Genomic DNA, 16,031 nt, shown 5'->3' on the forward strand with positions numbered 1-16,031 from the left:
GCAAAACCGGAACTCGCCCTCTTTGACCAATGGCGCTCGAGCGCTCCGGCGGTGGGCGTGACTGACAAGCGGAGCGGGCCAATCGGAAGGCTGTAACTGGGGCGACGCGTCGCTGAGCGGCAGGCGGCTCGACCAATCCGCGAGCCGCGCTGCCCCGGCGAGCGTGAAGGCGGCGCGCGCCGTGGCCCAGAGAGGAGGAGATGGGCAGAAGCTGAACATGGCGGATGGTGACAGCGGGAGTGAGCGCGGCGGTAGCAGCGGGGGAGGCGGCGGCGGCGGCGGTTTCCAGCACTTCCAGCGGGACCAGGAGACCCAGGAGCTGGCCTCCAAGCGCCTCGACATCCAGAACAAGCGCTTCTACCTGGACGTCAAGCAGAACAGCAAAGGCCGCTTCATCAAGATCGCCGAGGTCGGCGCCGGGGGCTCCAAAAGTCGGCTGACCCTCTCGCTGTCCGTGGCCGCCGAGGTGCGCGACTACCTCGGGGACTTCATCGAGCACTACGCCCAGCTGGGGCCCAGCAGCCCCGAGCAGATCGCGCAGGCCTCCGCCGGCGGCGACGACGGCGGGCCGCGGCGGGCCCTCAAGAGCGAGTTCCTGGTGCGCGAGAACCGCAAGTACTACTTGGACTTGAAGGAGAACCAGCGCGGGAGGTTCCTGCGGATCCGCCAGACCGTCAACCGGGGGCCCGGCTTCGGCATGGGCGGCCCGGTGGGCGGCGGCATGCTGGCCGGCCAGACCATCGCGCTGCCGGCGCAGGGCCTGATCGAGTTCCGGGACGCCCTGGCCAAGCTCATCGACGACTACGGCGGCGACGACGACGAGCTCGCCTGCGGCGGCGGCGGCGGCGGCGGCGGCGGCGGCGGCGGCATGGCGGCCGGGGGCGGCTTCGGCGAGCTCCCGGAGGGCACCTCCATCATGGTGGACTCGAAGCGCTTCTTCTTCGACGTGGGCTCCAACAAGTACGGCGTGTTCCTGCGCGTCAGCGAGGTGAAGCCCAGCTACCGGAACTCCATCACGGTGCCCTTCAAGGCCTGGGCCAAGTTCGGCGGCGCCTTCAGCCGCTACGCCGACGAGATGAGGGAGATCCAGGAGCGCCACCGGGACAAGATGTACGAGAGGCGGGACGAGTCGGAGGGCGACGACGTGGATGACGACTGAGCGCGCGCGTGCGCGCGCACGCCTCCCGACGTACGTACGTGCTCACGCACGCGCGTACATCCGCAGCGTTTTGGGGGAGGGAAAAAAAAAAAAAAGAAGAAGAAGAAAGTACACGAGCGTCCATCAGTCTCGTGGTGCGGTGTCAACCTAAACACCCCAAAGTTGGACTCTGTAGTGTTGGAATCGTGACAAAAAAAAAAAAAAAGTGACGGGCTCCCGGTGTACAGATTGTATCGGGGTCGCCTGCAGATGACGTCACGCTACAGGATTGTCTCGAAATCGTCCGTTGACACTTGTTCAAAATAACTAAATTTATGGACTAAAATTGTAAAAAAACATAAAATAAACCTAAAAGCATGATGCTTTAAGAGTAAAAAAGTTAATAGAAATTTGTAGCGCCTAACGAAGTTAGCTTCGGTTTGGTTTCTTTTTTTAGCTGTTCACAAATCAATCACAAAAAAATAATAGGAACACATTAACAATCTAAACTGACAAATTTGTCACATCCGAGACGATTATTTTGTATCATTTAGTCAATTTCATTTAATATCTTTTGCGTTTTTTACAATTTCAGTCCATACATTTTGTTATTTTACATCGTTAATCGTTTCTTTGACGCCAACTGGATCATTTCCAGCCAATCCTGCAGCGGGACGCGTTCGTTAGACGACCCCCCCCGATCTGGCAGCCCGATCACATCTGACAATCCGACACTGGGCGTCGTCCTCGTTTGATCGTTGGCGTGCTGGGGATGTTTCCAAGCTGCCAATCAAAAGTCACACTACATGCAAAAAAACGGATGACACGTTTTGACGACGGGGGATGACGTCAGCCTAAATGACAGCCAGGGCACATTCTGAGCAATACCGGGCAGAGGAGGGCGGGCGGCGTTCTTTTTTTTTTTTTTTTTTTTACATCGGCCCTCTCTCTCGCCTCACTCGGGACAAAAAAAAAAAATCAGCAAAAACAAAAAAAGACGCTGCTGGACACCAACTAACACGTCCGTGGATGTTCTTTTTCCTTTTTTTTTCTTTTCCAAAATAAAACGGAGAGAACTATGTTATTGACACAAGATTATAGGAAAGTTACTACAAACCAGCAACGACAACAAAAAAAAGATATTTTCAAATACTTATAATAAAGTGTATTGTGTAAAGGAAATTTCATGGGTTATGAAATAAAGAAATGTTAATTTCTTCCAACAAAGTTGACTCACACCTTTTTTTTTTTTTTTTTTTTTTTTTTTGGCTTCAGGAAAGCTAATTTCCGTTTTTGGTGCAGATTAGGAAAAAAAAAAAAAAAAAAAAGTGCAACTTGGATGAATGTGTGCTTGCAGTGAGCTGAAGATGCAGCAGGTGGCGCTGTCAGGAAAAAAAAAGGCATCTTCGAGTTCTGTTCCTATGCCAGCGAAGTTCGATGGAAGTCGAATAGAGTACTGCAACAGCTGTTACTACGAGTAGTATTACAATTTCTACTACAAACGGTCCATCGCACCCCCACAATCCGCCAGCGTTCCCGAGTGCACATTTGAGTGGAGAATGTGAGAATGGCAGAATGTGGGCGGAGCCTAAAGACACACATTCCTGCACAGGGAGTCAGCTGGCTGACAGGCGCACGATTGTGCCAACCCACGCCACATCCTCATTAGACAAGTATGTACACCCCCCCCACCCCCCCTTTACTACTACTACTACTACTCACACTTCATACTAAGTGTGGAGTCAGTCATGGCAAACGTTCCTCTTGCAGTAACAAACAACACAATGAGATACAGTATGTACGGTTAGGGATGCAACGATAATCTCGTGATATTAAAACTGCCGCAATATCGTCGTCGTCATGTTCACGGTGTTTAATTTTTATTAGGGATGTTTTGGCCCTTCTATGGTAAAAATCTCCACTAATTGTCAGAAGAAGGGGAATATGCCTGTGAAGCAATTCAGTATGTGGAGGAACGCAATATGTGCGTGAATTAACAACATAACAATAATAATAACATATCAATAAAACATAACATTGATTGTATGTACAAAAGCACAATATTGTATCGCGATATGTGTAGTTAATATACAGCTACTGTAACGCCTCCATCGTTCATGATATATTGCGCAATTACTCGGCGGGCCACTAGGGGGAGCACCTCATAATAGTGGCAGGAAAATGGACACAAGTCTTCAGGCGAAGAAGATTCATCCACTTAGTTTATATATATATATATATTTATATTAATATATATTTATATATCTATATTATGTTATTTTATTATTTATATATTTATATATTACAAGTATTTATATTATAACTTATTTATGTATTTATTTTATTTTATTTTATTTACTTATATTAATTTATGATTAGATTTATCGTAGATTTATCATGGATTTATTACCTGAGCAATATATCGATAATGGAGGTATCGTCATATCGCCAGATAAATCATTATCGCGAGCCTTGTATCGCCTATCGTATGGTATCGTATCGTATCGTATCGCGAGGTACCCAGAGTATGTACACATTTACAGCATCAGTAGCGCTACATGTAGCATTAAAAAAAAAAAGGACCACCTGGGGGCAGTATAGTTCACGACTTCTCAGGTAGCTGCAGTGATAGTAATCATAGAAGACGATAAATAATTACAAATAATGACAGGTATTTTTCAAAACATACTTCATATATTGTGGGTTGTACTACTTTGCTGTCTTTGATTAGTCAGTTTTGAATGTTTACATTCCTGTAACTTTACTATATTGCAAGCAGCATGAATGACGTCACGAAACGAACGGATTGCATCAGAGGCGCACATATTGAACAGCCAATCCCATCATCACGATGTTGCGTGCTGGAAGCTCAAGCGTCCTCCGTGACCCCTGGCTGGCTGGCGACTGACCGACCGCTGACTAATGAGCACGCACGCACGCACGCACTTGTGCAGCGTGGCCCCGGTGCATTGTGGGAAGCGCGCGCTCATTCCTCAGCGGCCAGCGACACAAATCAAAGGCTGGCAACGATAACAAAAGTGTCCCGGATGTTGTTCGAGCGAGTGAGGTCCCCTCTGCTGAATCAAACGTCATTGACAAAGCTCAATTTGAATATTAACAATATTTAAAAGTATATATATTTACTTATTCCCCAGAAGTCTGTTGCGTTTATATGCTAGCGTTTCTCTCGGCTGTGTCGCTTCTTGTGACGCGGATATTTTTGTCCAATCAGACGTCAGCATCTCGCTGTTGCCATGTCGATGGAATGCTGCGCCTTGATGACGTTTTTTTTTTTTTTTTTTTAAATAACGACTGTTTTTAACTACCTTTACGACAACTACAGGCGAAAGTAAAGTACTAGAACTATTACTGGATTATCCTGTATTACGATAACCTTCAGTCGCGTCGAACGAACGTGTCATATTTAATCGGCGCTAACTATTTAGCTTGTGACGACATTCCAGTGCGAGGCGTGCGCCTGGCACGTCAGCTGCCATTAAATTTGATGGCTGAATTCATTGGGTGAGTTTTGCAATCAAATTTTAGCATTTGAAGGAAGAGGAAGCGTTGGAAGGGGGGAAAAAAAAGAAGAAAGCATGTCAACATGTTAGTGTTTCGAAGCAAGCCTGATCCTGAACGTGCAGGAGGACGACGTCGTCGAGGCTATTTTTAGATCTGTTGCCATGTGCCCGCAATGTGACTGACAGAGGCAACGCACGCGCGCACGCGCACAAACGTGAGGTCAACGAGTTGCTGCACCATGTGACAAAACGATCAGATGAAATGAAATCACAACATGCTAACATGACATGTTGATAACTTGATTATTTTTTTTATCAACAATTCCTTTAAAAACCTATTTTGCCACTAGTCGACTGAAGATGACATCACTTGCGCTCGCTGAGCATCTGTGATGTCATCTTCAGTCGACAAGTGTGAAGTGTTTTTTTTTTTTTTTTAAGATATTAATTGTACATGAAAAATAATGGTGGTATCAGTACTTGACCATCCCTAATGATAGCACAACACAATAACATGCTAACATAAAAATATTGTTTTCACAAAACAGATGATATAAAAAATAACGCAATGACATGACAACATAAAAACGCAACAGAGCACGAAAACGTGACATGAAATTATGATAGCGTGACGACGACATGACAGTATAACGTTCAAATATCACATAGCGTGAAAACCAAAAATGAAAACATTTCAAGACGACAACATAACGTGAAATGATCACACAGCACGCAAACTGCCAACCTTACATGATAAAAAATGAAAACGTGATCATGAAAAGCTGCGCTACCCGATTCCAACAGGAAGTGGCCCACAACTGACCTGATTTCAACAGGAAGTGACCCGGAAATAACCTGATTTCAACAGGAAGTGACATGGTTTCAACAGGAAGTGACCTGATTTCGACAGGAAGTGACCTGATTTCGACAGGAAGTGACCTGATTTCAACAGGAAGTGACCTCAAATCAATAGGAAGTGACCCAGAACTGACCTGATTTCAACAGGAAGTGACTTGAATTCAACCAGGTTTTGGCAAACTGTTCGATGCATGCGGCTTTCCACCTTGCAAGAGTCAGCTGTCACTTCCAAAATTTCGGCGCGAACCGCTGAACCATCAGACATGAGGTATCAAAAGATGCGGCTCGATCTGACTCGGCAGGGAACCAATTTTTTTCCGGAATTCCGAGTTTACCATGGTGACACAATCCCCCCCCCCAAAAAAAAAAAACGCCAAAAAGTGCTCACAAAGATGCGATTCCACAGTTGTCCTGTGGGAGGCGCTGTTCACAAACGACTATGAAGGAAGTCATTTTAGAAATGATTAAAAAAACCAAAACAAACAAACAGAAAACTAATACAGACCTGCATTTAGAACAGGATTGACTTTATTTCCTAGGAAAAATCGAATCATTGAAAGTATTAAATCCAACATCGCTGCTGCAGATAAAACTATAAAAAATGTAACACAAACAGGAAGTGATTCAACAAATTCAAACTCGTCCAATCTATCAATACTTGCACTTCTTATTGACATTTTTTTTCATTTTTACATTCACTTTTTATATGCCAAAAAATGTTATTTGAATAGTCAAACTATTTCAACAAATCTCGGAATCAAACAAGATGTTCTGCTGGACGATGACAGCGTTATTAATTCCTAAGCGCGATTGATTAAACAGAAATGAGAGAACATGCGCGATACTTCGCTAACTAGCCCATTGCTAATCCCGCTAACGAGCTTGTTATTGGCTTCAATTTCTCTTCTTCATAAAACTAGTGACACAAAATCCGCCATCTCCAAACATCGATTGTCCAACCGTAGCTTCGTTTAGCTTATATTAAATGACCGTCGTTCGGGTAACACACACAAAAAAAAAAAAGACAACGGAAAGAAAATGCATTGTAAGCTTGATTAACGCTAGCATAACCACTAGCTAACTTTGCCTTCGTACCTTTTAGCATTGACCTCCAAAAAAGGCAAAAGAGCTCAAGTTGTAGCAAGTTTCCAAAGGAATGTTCAAGTGAATTCAAAACAACATCCAAGTGACATTGTTAGCTTCCGGCTAGCTTAAAACGAGCCTCGCTAGCTTTGGCTAAAGCTTTTGGCATGCACTCGATTATGAGAACTGGCGTGAGCTGGTCCAAGAAAAAAAGGTCGGTAATGTTGTGCGCTCACTACGTCTTCATCCTGCTAGCATGCTAACGCGCTAATGCTCACAACATGGAGCACCGGTTGACAAGGGTTGAAGGTGCGATTTGAGGGTTCCAGTTTAGGATGAGTCAAAATATCACACACAAAAAAAAAACAACAAAAAAAAAAAAAAAAACTTGTGAAAACAGACAAAAATAAACAATCAACAACCAAAGAGACGCTAGCTAGCTACTGCGGCTAGCTTGCGCACAAACAAAAAAAGTGTCTGGAGACGTTTGGCAAAGAAAAATTGTATTCGGGTTAGCCCAAACAAACACCCCCTCGGCGTAACCACGGAAACCAGCCCGATAGGTCACGTGACCGTCCGGCCTACGGCGTGCGTGCGTGCGTGCGTCGCTGTTCGATTAATTTGCGTCTTGAACGGACGGATGCTAGCACGCGCGCACATATGGCAAAAGGGGACCAATAGCAATGCTGAATTTGGGAAAAAAAAAAAAAAAAGGCACCGCCCCCAACGAAACCGAATCATAAAACTCTACACACAGTGTTTATAAAAACGTAATAACGTTAATGAAAATAATAATAGTGATAAGTCAAATAAATGGAAGCTGGAAGAGGACGTCGCTACGCACGAGCCTCGTCGCCGTCGTCGTCTTCTTCGGTTCCACCTGCCGAAGGCGACCAATCAGAGCACAGAACACTTAAGTGAGGGGGCGGGAACATGGTGGCAGTGACCAATTATGTCAACAAATGACATCATGAACAAACAAAAAATGATGATGTACACAACATTAAAAAAATAATAATAATTAAATATAATACTAAAACTATTTACAATAAATGGTAAATGTTAAATGATAACATTTGAAAATATAAAATGAATTTCGTAAAAGTTTAAAAATAACAGCAAATAAAAATATTCAATCAATTTAAAAAAAAAATATGAAACTTAAAATCTAAAAATGAAATGCTGAAAATAGAAAAAAAACAGCATTTGAAAACTTCTTTAAAAATTTTTTTACAATTATTTGTGAATTGTACTCATGTAAAAAATTATAAAATATAATGCTAAAAAAAGTGAATGTATTGAGCAATATTGCTGAAATTATTAATAAAAAAAAAAAAAAAAAAATTAAAATCCTAAAAAATCTATTAAATAAATACTAAAGAGAACGGTCACAAAATATTCAAATGAGAAAATGAAATGTAATCAAATCTGACCAATGAGAACAGAGCGTGAGGCGGGCACGGTGTTAATCGATGAATTGAAGCGTTGCAAACACAAGCGAACACAAACACACAAAAGCGGCGATGTGGCGTGTGCGTGCGGTCGCGTTCACCTGCCGCGCTAGCAGTAGTTGTCAATGGCGTCAAAGAAAGAGAAGTTCAAGTCTGGAGGAGAAAGTCGGCAAAGAAAAGACGAGAACCATTTTTGTGTTTGTTGTGTTAGTTGAGCGGACAGGAAACAGGAAGCAGGAAGCAGGAAGCAGGAAACAGGAAGTTGTCAGACGCGAGTACGGCGCGAACGTCCGTCCGGGCTCACCTTGCGCGGGCGAGGCCGCGTTCGTGTCGTTGAGCAGTTTGGTGTGACTGTTGGGGAGGATCTTGATCTCCGGCGGCTCCGGGCTCGGGCTCGGGCTCGGCCCCGCGACGGCGACGGCGCCGGCGCCGCCGCCGTCCCGCGACGCCATCAGCGCGTTCAGGTACTGCAGGCGGGTCACCTGCAACATTTTGGATTCCAAATCATTCGATTGACGACGAATGAAGAATGGTCACCATCGACTCCGGCCTGACTCGCTAATGCTAATGCTAATGCTAATGCTAATTAGCGCGCTACTGAGAACGGCAATTCGTCCAAAACGCTTCAGGAATGTTTACTGAGAAGCATTTTAAACATTACTCACCAGCATAAGCTCTTCCTACGCTGCAAAAAAACAACAACTTTTATTGGCATAATTTGATGGCGACTTTTTCCTTCTAATCTCTAATGTGGCGACAACTGAACCACACTGCCCCTCGGTGGCCAAATCGGGTGCAACATGAACAGCGCAACACAAAAACAAGGGCAAGACTGTATTAAATAATTGAAATCAAATCGTTTTTACTGAATGAGAATTGCGATTCTCGAGAATCGATTTTTTTTGGCACAGCCCTACACTTTATGTTTACAAAACTAACTAAAACTAACTATATTATAGCAAAAAATGTCCTTGTTTGTCGTCTTTGGTCATTAATTGAATGCATGAGCCGTTGGGAATGATTTTGAAATGTGATTTGAAGTCGATTTACTTTGACATTAACTGCTTCTAAAAGGACGTTTGAAAGTGTGTCACATGGAAGTGATGTCATCCAATAGAAAAGCACCTTCACGTGACGTCGTGTCCAATGTTGTTTTGTAAATATTGCGCACAAGTAATACACATTTTTTGGGAAAAACTAAAACTAATGCTGAAACTAACCGAAACTAAACTAAAACTAAACATTTATTAAATAACTAAAACAAATAAAAACTAGCAGAACCACCATGAAAACTAACTCATTAAAAAAATATATTAAAAAAAAGCACCTTCAAATGATGTCGCTCCCACGATGTTTTTTAAATATTGTGCACATTTATTTTTGAAAAACTAAAACTAATACTGAAACTAATTCAAATTAAACTAAAATTAAGCATTTATTAAATAACTAAAACAAATAAAAACTAACAGAACCACCATGAAAACTAACTCTCTTTAAAAAAATTAATTAAAAAAAATACACAACAAAAAACATAAAAAATAAATAAATAAAACTAATACTGAAACTAATAAACTAAAACTAAGCATTTATTAAATAACTAATAAAAACTAACAGAACCACCATGAAAATTAAGTCTAAAACTAATAAATAAATAAAAAATATATATATTTGTTTTTCAAATATTGCGCACAATACAGGTTTTGTTTTTAAACTAAAACTAATACTGAAAACTAAAAAACTCAACTAAAACGAGGCATTTATTAAATAACAATAATAAAAACTAACAGAACCGAATTCAAACTAAATTGAAAAAAGACAATTCAAAACTAGCAAGAATGCGAAATTCCCACACGATATAGAATAAGCCACGCCCACGCACGTACCCGGATGAGCTGCAGGTCGGTGAGCGCTCGGACCGTGTAGTCCGGGCAGTACCCGGACGGACTGGCGGCCTCGGAGCCGGCGCCGAAGGGATCTCGCGGGGATGGACGGCGAGTCGACACGGGCGACTGATGCGCTGCGCACACACAATCGACAATCGACAATCGACAATCAAGCAACAAGCCGCCGCCGCCGCCTCGACGTGGCAGTTCCGCCCCCGACCTGAGGAGGGCAGCGTGAGCGCCGACACGCCGTAATAGGTGAAGGCGCCGTTGTCGAACTTGAGGCCCTCTTTGCCGATCTCCACCTCCACCCGCCCTTGCAGCAGCAGCACGAAGTAGTCCACCGGGTGGTTGCGCGTGTACAGGTAGTGGGCGGGGCTGAGGCGGTCGGCGGGGTCAAAGTGCACCTCCTGGTTGACGCCGGGGTGGCGCAGCAGGTGGAACAGGATCTTCTCCGAGACGCGCGCCGGGCTGAAGTGCTCCACCTCTGCCGCCCGCATCAAAGACACGCCCCCGCCCGCGTGAGCCGCGACATGGCCGCCGGCGGCGGGAAAGCGACGGCGAGTGACGCACCTCTGGAGAGGAAGCGGTGAGTGGCCAGCAGCAGCTGCGGCGACGTCCTGATCTTGGGCTCGCCTTCCGGCGTCTTGAAGAGCGAGAAGTCGTCCGGGCCGCCGCCGCCGCCGCCGCCGCCGCGAGGCTCCAGCGGGATCTCCAGCGGCGCCAGCGGACGCTTCACCTTCCTGTCCACTAGGGGGGGGAAAAAATTATTTGATACGCTGGGTTAAGGAGAGGTAACATCAAATGATGTCATGAAAATGAAACCGTTTCATGAAAATAAGATTTTATAGGATTATTTCATTATTAAATAATACATAAAAAAAAAAAAATATATATATATATATATATATATATATATATATATAAATTATTATTAAATTAGATTCATCATAATTAATCGCATGACTTCAATAGTTTAACTCATGATTAATTGCAAATTTTATCTGTTCAATAATAATAAATGATTTTTTATAGAATTCTTTTTTGTTAGTTTTCATACTTTTAAAAATAATAATAATTGCAAATTTTATATCCGTTCTCAATGTACAAGAAAATGAATGAATAAATTTTTTTTTTTTTACCTTTAAAAATAACAATAATCGCAAATTTTATGTACAAGAAAATGAATGCATTTTTTTTTGTTTTCATACTTGTTAAAATAATTTTGTAAAAATCTTTTTAAAATTTTATATCCAAAAAAATTAATATTTTTTTTTTTAAGTTTTCATACTTGTTAAAATAATAATCACAAATTTTATATCCGTTATAAAAATTCAAGAAAATATATGAATATTTTTTTTTTAAGTTTTCATACTTGTTAAAATAATAATAATAATAATAAGAAGAAGAAAAAGAATTGCAAATTTTATATCTGTCCTAAATGTACAAGAAAATAAATGAATAAAAGATTTTTTTGAGTTTTCATACTCTGCTTTTCTGCATTTTTCTTTTCATATTGAAAGCTATCAAATCTTTAACAAGAAGTCAAATAATCTGTTCGAAATGTACAAGAAATAATATATAATTTTTTTCATACTCTTAACATAAAAGTGGAATAAAATGTTCAACTAATAGAAATATGGCTGCATCTTTTAGTCATCATACAGTCATTTCATAATTCATAAAATTGAGTTAAAATTAAAAAGATCTACTGTAAAAAAAAAAAAAAAAAAAAAAGTGTGATATTAATTTGTGTTGAGGTCATTTTCTGCCACTAGGTGGCATAATTGCATTCGTAAAACGGTAAAACGGTTTTCCTGTTTATATGAGGAACTTTTGAATCTTTCACTCTTAAAAAAAAATTAAAAAAATCTTACGATATCCGTCGGACTCGTCCAGGATTTCCGACTTGATGATTTCCTCGATGACGTCCTCCAGGGTGACCAATCCCAGCACCTCGTAGAAGGGGTCGCCCTCGCCCTCGTTGTTCACCTTCTGCACGATGGCCAGGTGGGAGTTTCCTGGAGGCGGCCACGAGCTAGCGTTAGCGTTAGCGTTAGCGTTAGCGTTAGCGAGCGCGCCGATCGCCCCTCCCGACCTTTCTTGAACTCCTCCAACATGGCGTCCAGTTTGGTGTCGTTGAAGACGAAGTGCAGCGGGTGGTTGTAGAATTTGGTGATGGTGGTCATTGGCGTGCAGTCGTCCGGGTCCACCAGCGCCAAGTCCTTCACGTACAGGATCTCCACGATGTTGGACCTCGACGCACCACCAAAAACCTTCAACGCGCGCTAACGGGACCGTTGCCGTCTCATGGGACATTATTATTATTTCAATAAGTATTAATAATATTGGATTTTGCACGTTCCTTTAGGAAGAAACTAAATGTATTAAATTAGTTAGTTTTAATTTTTTTTTGAAAAAGGGTTCAAATGTATACATTTAAACAACTCAAAATTAGTATTAATATTTTATTTTGCAAGTTCCTTTAGGAAGAAACAAAATGTATTAAATTAATTTTTTTTTTTTTTTTTTAAAAAGGTGCAAATATATAAATTTAAACAACTCAAAATTAGTATTAATATTTTATTTTGAAAGTTCCTTTCGGATTAAACAAAACACATTAAATTAGTTATTTTTAAGTTTTAATAAAAGGTGCAAATGTATAAATTTAAACAACTCAAAGTTAGTATTATTTTATTTTGCAAGTTCCTTTAAGATGAAACAAAATGTATTAAATTAGTTATTTTTAATTTTTTTAAAAAGGGTGCAAATATATAAATTTAAACTACTCAAAATGAGTATTAATATCTTATGTTGCAAGTTTTTTTTAGAATGAAACAAATGTATGTTATTTTTAAATTAAAATAAAGATGCAAATATATCAATTTAAACACACCCAAAATTAGTATTAATATTTTATTTTGAAAGTTCCTTTCGGATGAAACAAAATGTATTAAATTAATTATTTTAATTTTTTTTTTTAAAAGGTGCAAATATATAAATTTAAACAACTCAAAATTAGTATTAATATTTTATTTTGAAAGTTCCTTTCGGATGAAACAAAACACATTAAATGAGTTATTTTTAAGTTTTAACAAAAGGTGCAAATGTATAAATTTAAACAACTCAAAGTTAGTATTATTTGATTTTGCAAGTTCCTTTAGGATGAAACAAAATGTATTAAATTAGTTATGATTAATTTTTTTAAAAAGGGTGCAAATATATAAATTTAAACTACTCAAAATGAGTATTATTAATATCTTATGTTGCAAGTTTTTTTTAGAATGAAACAAATGTATGTTATTTTTAAATTAAAATAAAGATGCAAATATATACATTTAAACAACTCAAAATTAGTATTAATATTTTATTTTGCAAGTTCCTTTAGGATGAAACAAAACACATTAAATTAGTTATTTTTAAAAGTTTTAATAAAAGGTTCAAATGTATAAATTTAAACAACTCAAAGTTAGTATTATTTGATTTTGCAAGTTCCTTTAGGAAGAAACAAAATGTATTAAATTAGTTAGTTTTAATTTTTTTTTAAAAAGGTTGCAAATATATACATTTAAACAACTCAAAATGAGTATTAATATTTGATATTTTTCATCAATATTGCTATTGATGAAACAAAATGTATGAAATTAGTTATTTGAATTTTTTTTTTTTTTAAATGTCTCAAACTAGCCGCGAATCAAACTTGTCCCCGCCCACCACCGACCTGTCGTCCTCGTAGATGGGCACGCGCGTGTACCCGCTCTGCATGATGTCCGACATGGTGGCGAAGTCCAGCAGGGTGGAGCTCGGCAGCATGAAGCAATCCTTGAGCGGCGTCAGGATGTCCTCCACCGTCTTGCTGCGCAGCGTCCCGCGGCTGAACTCCTCCTTCACAAACTCGCTGCGCGTGCAAAGAAAGAGAAAAAAGTTCCAAGTTGTCCGCCGTCGCCGGCCAGGCGGGCGCTCGCACCTGTACGGGTCGTTGACGCCGGTGCGGATCATCTCCATGGCGCGCTCGCGGACGCCGCAGGTGCTGATGTCGCGGCGCAGCGCCAGGTCCAGGACCAGCCCCAGCGGGCAGGAGAGCGGGCAGGTGAGCAACATGCTGAGGCGGGCCAGCCAGGTGAGGCCCGGCGCCAGCTGGAAGCCGTAGCCCGAGCACACCACGTGAGGCAGCAGCTCGCAAAACAGGAAGAGCGCCGAGGCGGCGGCGAAGGCGGCCGACGCCACCGAGCCCAGCGCCCGGAACAGGAGGACGCCCGTCGTCGAGTGCGCCAGGACGCACAGGAAGAGCAGCGAGCACGCCTGCCGGACGGGCGGAAACGGCGGCAGAACGTTTGAAATAGGCAGAAAAACACATACAAAATCATTACATTCCAAAAGCACCAACTTCCGTTTTTTTTAATATTTTTTGTTTTCCCTCAAAAAAAAGGAGAACATTAAAAAACAAAAAAAACAGGAAAAAATTATTCAAAAAAAAAATTTTTTTTTCTTCTTTTTTTAGAATAATGCTTTTCCCTCGCAATATTTTTTATGACAGTAAATAATATTCAGTAAAACAAACAAAAAAATATTTAACTTTTTTTTTTTTTTTTTTTTTAACAGAGTGCCAACTTCTGTTTTTCAGAATTATTTTTTTCTTCTGTTTTTCCCTTGGAATATTTTTTTATGACAGAAAAAAATCATCAGTAAAAGAAACAAGAAAATATTTTTTAAAAATATTAAAAAAAAAATATTCCAAAAAACAAAGCACCAACTTCTGTTTTTCAGAATATTTTTTTTCTGTTTTTTGCAATTTGTTTTAAGATTTTTTCCCTCAGAAAAAAAACGGAGAAAAAAATATTCCGAAAAACATGGAAAAAAAAACAAAAACAGAAAAAAAATAAACAATATTCATCTTTTTTTCTGTTCTTTGGAATCATTTTTCCCCCGTTTTTTTGTAATAATGTTTTCCCCTCTGTCTTTCTGAGTAATTTTTTCTCCTGTTTTTCAGAATATTGTTTTTATGAAAAAAAAAAACAGAAAAATAGTCAGAAAAACAGAATTCTCCCCCCAAGTGAACGCGCTTCCTTCGGGACTTGATCTCGCTCTGGAAAATGTCCTCACATTTGTTCTGTTTTGAATTCTCATTTTCACAAACCAAAAAGTTGCCTCTCCTCCTGACGGGCTCCAGACGCTTGGCGGCGCGCTTCTCCTCCTCGGACCCGCAGCTGTGCAACACGTAAAGCTCGACCGGGTCGAGCCACAGCAGGCTGAGGTGGACCGTCCTCAGCAGCCCGCAGGCGAGCACCAGCAGCGGCACCAGCACCGCCAGGCCCCACGCCGGGATGTAGTCGGCGGGCGTCGGCGACAACTCGTCCGAGCCCACGCGCAGCCGGTCCTCACCCGCCGAGGTCCACCGGCCGCCGCTCAGCACGCATACGTGATGGAGGTTCCGCTGCTGCTGCTGCTGGAGGTCGCCGACGCCACCCGGCCGGACCTCCACCGTCAGCAGCCCGCTACAGTCCTCCTCCGCCGCGAAGGGCTCCTTCACCTGGAAGGCGGCCTGCCGCCGTCTGTCTTCGTCGCCGCACGGGTCTCCCACAAGACCTCCAGAGGCCCCCGCGAAGGCCAGCCACGGCCAGGTCCGGTTCTTCCCCAGGTCGGCGCCGAAAAGCCGCAGCTTGAACGAGGCTCCGCGGGGCGCCGAGATGACGCCCGCCTTCATACACGCGACGCCCGCGGGGTCCTCCGGGCGCAGGCGCACGACGGGCGGCGGCGGCGGTGCCGCCGCCTGGCCGCACAAGCCCAACCGGATCCCGCACGACAACAATATCATCAACAGCAATCGGAGACCTGCGAAGCTGGCCACCATATTGGAATTGGTCGGCCCTGGCTTCCCCGGGGTGGGTCATGTGACTGTACTCTGCGGCCAGGCCCCGCCCACTCGGAGCCTTGCGGCGTTTACAATCGTGGGACAAACGACAATTCGGCGTGTTCAAAACATGCCAACGAACACAATTCAACTCGAATAATTAACATTTGAGGCATCTTTCTCAATACATACATCAAACATACAATCAAACACACGTACATTGAGGAATATGTATGTAATTGATTC

The 16,031-nt window shown here is 42.2% G+C and overlaps 3 protein-coding genes across 5 annotated transcripts in view; 2 read left to right on the forward strand and 1 right to left on the reverse strand.

Moving 5' to 3' along the window:
* The window catches only part of LOC144001890 (uncharacterized), a 263,910-nt gene that overhangs the window by 105,404 nt on the left and 142,475 nt on the right, over nucleotides 1-16,031 (forward strand). The window lies entirely within an intron of this gene.
* On the forward strand, nucleotides 20-2,365 carry LOC144002027 (transcriptional regulator protein Pur-beta-like). The gene has a single exon (XM_077496824.1). The coding sequence runs from the start codon at nucleotides 218-220 to the stop codon at nucleotides 1,157-1,159; it is 942 nt and encodes a 313-aa protein (XP_077352950.1). The 5' UTR covers nucleotides 20-217; the 3' UTR covers nucleotides 1,160-2,365.
* On the reverse strand, nucleotides 6,024-15,864 carry cnnm3 (cyclin and CBS domain divalent metal cation transport mediator 3). Of its 3 annotated transcripts, XM_077497790.1 has the most exons (11): nucleotides 15,072-15,864; nucleotides 13,902-14,236; nucleotides 13,656-13,832; nucleotides 12,033-12,190; nucleotides 11,812-11,955; nucleotides 10,508-10,684; nucleotides 10,155-10,421; nucleotides 9,935-10,068; nucleotides 8,356-8,533; nucleotides 8,153-8,204; nucleotides 6,024-7,480 (listed from the first exon to the last, which is right to left on the reverse strand). In XM_077497790.1, the coding sequence occupies exons 1-10, from the start codon at nucleotides 15,783-15,785 to the stop codon at nucleotides 8,161-8,163; spliced, it is 2,328 nt and encodes a 775-aa protein (XP_077353916.1). In that variant the 5' UTR covers nucleotides 15,786-15,864; the 3' UTR covers nucleotides 6,024-7,480; nucleotides 8,153-8,160. The 3 variants fall into 3 exon arrangements, with proteins under 3 accessions (XP_077353916.1, XP_077353917.1, XP_077353918.1); XM_077497791.1 differs by lacking the exon at nucleotides 8,153-8,204 and having other exon boundaries at nucleotides 15,072-15,863; XM_077497792.1 differs by lacking the exons at nucleotides 6,024-7,480; nucleotides 8,153-8,204; nucleotides 8,356-8,533 and adding an exon at nucleotides 8,698-8,736.

The sequence above is a fragment of the Festucalex cinctus genome, chromosome 15 (genome assembly GCF_051991245.1).
Source record: "Festucalex cinctus isolate MCC-2025b chromosome 15, RoL_Fcin_1.0, whole genome shotgun sequence".
NCBI classification, from domain to species: Eukaryota; Metazoa; Chordata; class Actinopteri; order Syngnathiformes; family Syngnathidae; genus Festucalex; species Festucalex cinctus.

Coding starts and splice junctions, on each gene's coding strand:
- LOC144002027 (XM_077496824.1), top strand. CDS start 218: ATGGCGGATGGTGACAGCGGGAGTGAGCGCGGCGGTAGCAGCGGGGGA.
- cnnm3 (XM_077497790.1), bottom strand. CDS start 15,785: ATGGTGGCCAGCTTCGCAGGTCTCCGATTGCTGTTGATGATATTGTTG. Junction 10,422..10,507: donor TCACCGCTTCCTCTCCAGAG/GTGCGTCACTCG, acceptor TGCGGGCGGCAG/AGGTGGAGCACTTCAGCCCG. Junction 8,205..8,355: donor CGCGGCCTCGCCCGCGCAAG/GTGAGCCCGGAC, acceptor TTTCTCCTCCAG/ACTTGAACTTCTCTTTCTTT.